The sequence below is a fragment of the Triticum urartu genome, chromosome 5 (genome assembly GCF_003073215.2).
Source record: "Triticum urartu cultivar G1812 chromosome 5, Tu2.1, whole genome shotgun sequence".
Lineage (NCBI taxonomy): Eukaryota > Viridiplantae > Streptophyta > Magnoliopsida > Poales > Poaceae > Triticum > Triticum urartu.
This window is the reverse complement of record NC_053026.1, coordinates 548,528,197-548,535,777: the sequence shown is the minus strand read 5'-3', so window position 1 is coordinate 548,535,777 and position 7,581 is coordinate 548,528,197. Positions and strand designations below refer to the sequence as shown.

Here is a 7,581-nt window from a genome sequence, read left to right as displayed (position 1 = left end):
AGCTCACGGCGCCGCATAAACAACTGAGCTCGCAGGCAAAAAAGAAAGCGCGTGCGTACCCCGGGCGTCGACAGCGAGGCCGCCGACCTCCCCGGGGGGAAATATCCCGGTCGACCACGGCCACTGTAGGCGCATCGCGTCACGAGGGCGCGCCACGCGGCCAGCCAACTTGGCGCGCTTTCCGCGCGGAGGCGGCGGTCAATGGCCGCCCGGTCCCGCCCGGCTGGCGCAAAGCGACGCCGGCAGCCTGCAATAAGATAAGCGGCTACTTGTTCGAGCCTTCCAGAACCATCGCCCCGCTCCGGGCCTTCCAGAACTCTCCCCGGCCACGTCACACAGGATAAGCCAGCCCCGGGGATGGTTCCAATCCTTCCAGAACCGTCTCGATCTTTCGGAATTGGAAGCCCCGGCGGGTTGGTACGTTGGCTGTATAAATGGGCGGTGACCGTGCGCCTCTTCTGACGAGCTCGCTCAAGCGCCTCAAGTACGAAGCGTGAAGGGATAGTACTGTACTTTCCTCTCCCTTCTTCTCCGTCCCCAGTCTGGTCTGGTCTGCTTCTTCTCTCTCCGTCCTTGTTCCTTCTCTCTTCTTGTACTCTCCGATTTTACATTTGCCCTCCTCCGACCCTCCTCTTGCAGCTGCTTCCGGGCGTCAATGGGGAGCTCTGCCATTTTAGGAGGAGCGGAGATCCCCTGAATTGGTCAACCACAGCATTGTTAGTTCGGACGATTGCTCAAACTTTGACTACTGCAGATTCTTTTCCCCTTCATTTTGCAACCACCTTCGGGTAGCCCCTGATTGATTGCTAATCTTGCGGTTCTGAATTTTGTTTTTGGTATTTTGATTCAGAAACTTTCGGGTTTGGTTCTTTGGAGTCTGGAGGAGGGCGACATTTTCTCTAGCGAAGATCGCCTTCTGTTAATTTGGCCGGTTCTTGATTCTTTCTGGACCTCGTTTTCCTTGGTCCGATCGATCACCGGTGCTCAGTAATCCCCTCTGTCCAATTTTTCTCTAGAGTTTGTTTGGTCGTTTGATCATGGACCCCTTTCACGGCATTGTGAAAGAGGAGGAATTTGACTTCGCCGGAGGTGCTGCTGATGGATACTCGCCGTCTTCGTGGGGCTCATCCCCGTTTTCCTGGGGCTCTTCCCCATCTTCGTGGGCCGGCGGCGGCGCCTTGGCGGAGCTGCCGCGGCCGATGGACGGCCTCGGCGAGGCCGGGCCTACCCCGTTCCTGAACAAGACGTACGAGGTGGTGGACGACCACAGCACGGACACCATCGTGTCATGGGGCGTCGCCGGGAACACCTTCGTGGTGTGGGACGCCCACGCCTTCTCCATGGTGCTCCTCCCCCGCTACTTCAAGCACAGCAACTTCTCCAGCTTCGTCCGCCAGCTCAACACCTATGTAAGTTTCTGCCGATTGGTGTACGCATTGTTCTTGCTGTACCAGTATCCATCCATCCATCTATCCATGGCGATTGCTTGGCAAAATGTGATGCAATGTAATTCGAACCGAACCTGATTGGTTTTGTTCCAGAAAAACTCAACCCGATTGGGTTGTTTGTGTTGCATCGCAGGGGTTCAGGAAGGTTGATCCGGACAGGTGGGAGTTCGCGGCGGAGGGGTTCCTGCGGGGGCAGAAGGAGCTGCTGAAGACGATCAGGCGGCGCCGGCCTCAGTCGTCGCCGGCGGGCACGCCGGCGCTGCTGCAGCAGGGGCAACAGCAGGGTGCGTGCCTGGAGGTGGGGCATTTCGGGCCCGAGGGCGAGGTGCAGCGGCTGCAGCGCGACAAGGGCACCCTGATCGCGGAGGTGGTGAAGCTGCGGCAGGAGCAGCAGGCGACGCGCGCGCAGATGCAGGAGATGGAGGCGCGCCTGGCCGCCACGGAGCAGAAGCAGCAGCAGATGACGGTGTTCCTGGCGCGCGCCATGAAGAGCCCCAGCTTCCTGCAGATGCTGGTGGAGCGGCAGGACCAGAGCCGGCGGAAGGAGCTCGCGGAGGCGCTCCTCTCCAAGAAGCGCGGCCGCCCCATCGAGTACCTCCTCCCCCGCAACGGCGAGAGCAGCTACGGCGCCCCGGCGCGAGGCTACGGCCCCGGGCTCGCCGACGGCGGCGAGGGCAGGCGCGCGGACGGCGAGGACACGGAGAGCTTCTGGAAGGAGCTGCTGAGCCTGGGCCTGGAGGAGAGGCATCGGGATGCAGGCGGGGGCGGGGGAGGGGAGGCGAGCGGCGCCGAGGTGGACGACGACGTGGACGATGAGGTGGACGAGCTGGTGCAGAGCCTCTACCACCTCAGCCCCAACCGGCCCCGCAGCTACCAGTGAAGGAACAAGGGAAGGTTCTAGAGCGAGAAATATCTGCTGCCGCTCGGAGAACAACGCGGGGCCGCAGCCTGACAGCCCCAGCCAGCAGTGAGCGAAAGAAGATGAAGGTTCTAGAACAAGAAGTTTCCGCTGGAGAACGTCGAACGCCGTGGGGTAGACCGTAGGCGTAGTGGTAGCGGTAGCGGTAGCGGTGGTGCTCCATGCCCCCATGGGCGTGGGCGTTGGGGGTTGGTCTGCTTTGCTCATTTTCTATTGCTAGTTGTAGTAGTACCTGACATGTTGTCGGGGCCCCGCGGCCTGCATGCGCAAGTTGCCCGAAACAGAAAGGGGCCAGCGCCTTTTGGCCTGGCGTGCTGGAATAATGCTCCGAGGCTTTGCCGGATTAAGTACTCCAAGTTGGACGTAGATCCATCGACCCACGAGGCAAAGGCAAAGCCAAAGCGAGTGCTAGAAGATTGCAGCAGAAGTTACACGAAACCTTATCGGGGAAGTAGTTATCGGCGACCGGATCGTCCGTGATGAAGCAGTCATTAGTCGCGCTGAGCGCTCCCCAAAAACCTTATCACCCTTCTCCCGTACAGAACTCAAAAGGTGCGGTTTCGGAGGCCTACTGTCCCGACCTGCGGTGCACGCCGCAAGACGGGATGCGCCGCAAGACGGGATGGGGAAGATCGTAGCAGCAGCGCAGTGTTCAGAAACTTGTGGCGAGAGGAGGAAGAGGTTATGATGCGTCTCTCTGGGAGGAGCGACCTCCCTTTTATAGGCGCAAGAGAAGAAGGCGAGAGGGCAACGAAACGAAGAGACAGAGACGAAGCGAACTGCCAGCAGCCGAAGGGCTGCACCGTTCGCATTCGAACTCCACTTTCGCAAAAATCTTTTCAGCTTCCGTGTGACCTTTCGTATACCTGTAGTGCGTGGCAAAAATTTAGATATCGGCTCGGCTCATTCTCGCAACCCGCGGCGCGGCGAGGCGTGGCGTGGCGAGGCGGGCGACGGAGGAGGAGCGCGCGTGAATATCCCTCTTGTTCTTATGCTCATACAAGTGGGGAAAGAACCTTCCTTATAAGGAGGTCTAATTCCCACTAAACTACCAATGTGGGACTAAACTTTAGTAGTATCCCTTGCCTTGCATAAATGGGCAAGTGGGCCTCTAGGATTTATTAGGAATTTCTGAAATAGTTATTGGGCTGCCTAAAATAGACTAAATTCCAGCAATCCCCCACCAGATCCAGATCCCAGAAGCACACAAAAATTTGCCTTTGGTTCCAAAACACTGTTTTTATATACCGGTACTGCAGTGGAGACTGCTAAGTTAAACTTCCACCTAGAACTCTATGCTACACTAGTAAGCAACTTGAACAGTGGACTGAGCTTTAAACTGCAAGTTTTCTGCGAATCCAGCTTCACATAAAGCCTTGACCGATACGTGGCTACCGTGGATCTTCTTCGCGGGTGAAGCTTATGCATCATACTCCGTGACCTTTCATGAGTTTACTATACTCCGTGATCTTTCATGAGTTTATTAAAGAGAACCCTACTCTCATAGATTGCGACGTTTGACAATCAGACTCATATAGGTGTGTTCTTCAAAAAATGTTCTGCAGGATAACATCTCTGCTTAAATAAGCCACTTAGAACACATTAAGATATACATCAACCTGTCATGCAGATTAGGAGAGTATTGCATCTTCATGGAGTGGTATTGTGAATAGTAAGGATACTCTTCTCTCAGTTGACCAACAGCTTGTCTTCCACATCTAATTCACGGGATCTCCGATCACACAGAATAGGTTATCACTTGAACAAATCATATTGTGGGTCTCATACCCATCTCCCTCGATACATTATCTATCACATTACGTGATAGACCCTTGGTAAAAGGATCTGCCAGATTTTTAGACGTTTGGATATAATCCAACGCAATAACTTCGGAGTTTTTCATTTTTCTGACAGATTTTAACCTTCTCTGAACATGTTTTGATGACTTCATGTTATCCTTTGAGCTGCCCACTTTCGTGATCACAGTTTGATTGTCGCAGTTCATAAGGACACCCAGTACAGGTTTCTCAACAACTGGCAAGTCATTCAAGAGCCGGTGAAGCCAATCTGCTTCAAGCATAGCTGTATCTAGTGTTGTGAGTTCTGCTTCCATTTTGACCTCGTTAAGATGGTCTGCTTGCAAGACTTCCAAGAAATAGTGCCACCTCCATGAGTAAATACATAACCGCTCGTGGCCTTTATCTTATCAACATCTGAGATCCAGTTTGAGTCACTATACCCTTCAAGCACCTTTGGATGCCCGTTGTAGTGAATTCCATAATTTGCAGTGCCTTTCAAATAACGTAAAACTCTCTCTGGAGCTTTTCAATGCACATCTCCTGGTTTTGAGACAAACCGACTCAGTTTGCTAACAACAAAAGAGATGTTAGGTCTTATAGCACTGGCTAAGTACATAAGCGAGCTAATAATCTGAGAATATTTCAATTGGTCTCTAACAATTCTTCGATTCTTTCGAAGTAACACACTTGCATCATAAGGTGTTCGAGAGGGCTTGCAGTCACTGTAGCCAAAGCGACTCAAGATCTTTTCCACATAGTGAGATTGAAGCAATGTAATCCCACCATCATCGTCTCTCAACAACTTGATATTCAGAATGACATCAGTCACTCCTAAATCCTTCATCTCAAAGCAACGAGATAGAAAATTTTTGACCTCCTTAATAACATTCGGATTTGTTCCGAAAATCAGTATGTCATCAACATACAAGCAAAGGATAACTCCCTCGCCCCACCATGGCGATAGTACACACATTTGTCAGCTTCGTTTACAACAAAGCCTGCAGCTGTTAAAGTTCTTTCAAACTTCTCATGCCACTGTTTGGGTGCTTGCTTAAGTCCGTACAAAGACTTCAGCAACTTGCATACTTTCCCTTCCTGACCATCTATTACAAACCCATCTGGTTGTTCCATATAAATTTCCTCGTCCAACTCTCCATTTAGGAAAGCAGTCTTAACATCCATTTGATGAACGAGAATACCATGTGAGGCAGCTAGTGAAAGTAGAACTCGAATAATGGTCAGTCGAGCCATAGGTGAGTAAGTATCAAAGAAGTCTTCACCTTCCTTTTGGATATAACCCTTAGCCACGAGCCGAGCCTTGTACTTTTGTATAGTACCATCAGGCCTAAGCTTCTTCTTGAATACCCATTTGCATCCTATAGGTTTGCACCCATAAGGACGATCAGTTATCTCCCAAGTTTCATTCACCAAGATGGAATCCATCTCGCTACGAACCGCTTCCTTACAGTAGTCAGCATTTTCAGATGCATAGGCCTCTGAAATAGAACTGGGAGTGTCATCTATGAGATACACAAGAAAATCATTACCAAAGGACTTTGCAGTCCTCCGTCTCTTGCTCCTAATAGGAACTTCATTGTTCTCCTCCACAGGACTTTCAAAGTGTTCCATCGAAATTGTAGGTTCGGTAATTGTAACTGGTTCCTGACTCGATGAACTAGGCATCTCCTGATTAGATGAGGTAGCCATATCCTTCATGAGAAAAATATCTTCAAAGAAAGTCGCATCATTCGACTCCATGATCGTACCGACATGCATGTCAGATACCTCAGATTTTACAACCAAGAATCTATAGCCAATGCTATGAAAAGCATATCCCAGGAAAACACAATCCACAGTCTTTGGTCCAAGCTTCCGCTTCTTTGGAATTGGAACATTGACTTTCGCCAAACAACCCCATGTTCGTAGATAAGAGAGTTTTAACCTTTTCTTCTCCCATTTCTCGAATGGAGTTATCTCTTTGTTCTTTGTGGGAACTCGGTTTAGGACATGACATGCCGTCAATATCGCCTCCCCCACCATGCCTTGGAGAGACCCGATGTGTCTAACATGGCGTTAACCAAATCAGTTAGAGTACGGTTCTTTCTTTCGGCTACTCCATTTGATTGAGGTGAATAGGGAGGCGTCCTCTCATGGATTATACCATGTTCCGCGCAAAAAGCATCAAATTCATTGGAAAAATACTCTCCACCACGGTCGGACCTAAGCCTCTTGATTTTTTATCAAGTTGGTTTTCCACTTCAGCTTTATAGATCTTGAAAAAGTTCAAAGCCTCATCCTTAGATTTCAGAAGATACACACGGCAGTATCTAGTGGAGTCGTCAATTAACGTCATGAAATATTTCTTTCCACCTTTTGTCAAAACGCCATTCATTTCACATAGATCTAAATGTATGAGCTCTAGTGATGCAAGATTTCTCGTTTCCGCAGTCGTGTGAGACTTACGAGGTTGCTTAGCTTGCACACACACTTGACAATGGTGAAACTAAGGATTAAGTTCAACTTCGCTAGTCGCGACATGCAACCAAAGTTAACATGACAAAGACGTGAATGCCACACATTGGATTCACTATTGTTGCAAATATGATTAACAACTTTATTGCAAACGTCTGATAAGGATAAACGAAACAGACCTCCTGGCTCATAGCCTTTATCAACAAAGGTTCCATACTTGGATATTACAAATTTATTCGACTCAAAGACAAGATTGTAGCCATCTCTACACAGAAGAGATCCGCTAACAAGATTTTTATTGACGGAGGGGACATAATGCACGTTCTTCAGCCGCACGATCTTCCCCGAAGTAAACTTCAGATCGACCGTGCCAACACCACGAACAGAAGCAATTGAACCATTGCCCATCAGCACAGTTGAAGTCCCTGCGGTCTGATAAGACGAAAACATGGAAATATCACCGCATACATGCACATTAGCACCTGTGTCAATCAACCAGTCAGGAGAATGACATATTGAAAAAATAGTGGAAAATATACCATACCCAGCATCCTTCATGTCAGTGTCTCCAATGACAACATTAGCGGTCTTACCGCCTTTTCCAGGATGACGCTTGTCATAGCGATTAGGGCAACTAGGAGCCCAATGATCAGGATCCCCACACACATGACAAGCACCTTTCTTCTTGCAATTCTTCTTCTTGAAGTTCGTGTGTTGCACAACCTTGTTCTTCCCATCAAACTTTGCTTTTCCATCAAACTTGCCCTTGTTCTTGAACTTGTGGGGTTGGAAGTTCTGCTTCTATACCACATTGGCACTAGATCCTCCCTCAATACCTCGAGCACGTGTGTCCTTTGCTCTCGCCTTTTCTTCCACATCAAGAGTGCCAATGAGATCCGGGACGGAAAACTCCTGCCTCTTATGCTTCAGCAAGGTAGCAAAG

The 7,581-nt window shown here is 49.9% G+C and overlaps 1 protein-coding gene across 2 annotated transcripts; it reads left to right on the top strand.

The window, feature by feature from the left end:
- Positions 1–412: 412 nt before the first annotated feature.
- Positions 413–2,733, top strand: LOC125510576 (heat stress transcription factor A-2a-like). 2 transcript variants are annotated; one of them, XM_048675794.1, is made up of 4 exons: positions 413–550; positions 640–716; positions 851–1,409; positions 1,582–2,733. In XM_048675794.1, the coding sequence occupies exons 3-4, from the start codon at positions 1,038–1,040 to the stop codon at positions 2,326–2,328; spliced, it is 1,119 nt and encodes a 372-aa protein (XP_048531751.1). In that variant the 5' UTR covers positions 413–550; positions 640–716; positions 851–1,037; the 3' UTR covers positions 2,329–2,733. The 2 variants fall into 2 exon arrangements, with proteins under 2 accessions (XP_048531751.1, XP_048531752.1); XM_048675795.1 differs by having other exon boundaries at positions 415–545.
- Positions 2,734–7,581: the final 4,848 nt, after the last annotated feature.

Coding starts and splice junctions, on each gene's coding strand:
- LOC125510576 (XM_048675794.1), top strand. CDS start 1,038: ATGGACCCCTTTCACGGCATTGTGAAAGAGGAGGAATTTGACTTCGCC. Junction 1,410..1,581: donor TCCGCCAGCTCAACACCTAT/GTAAGTTTCTGC, acceptor GTTGCATCGCAG/GGGTTCAGGAAGGTTGATCC.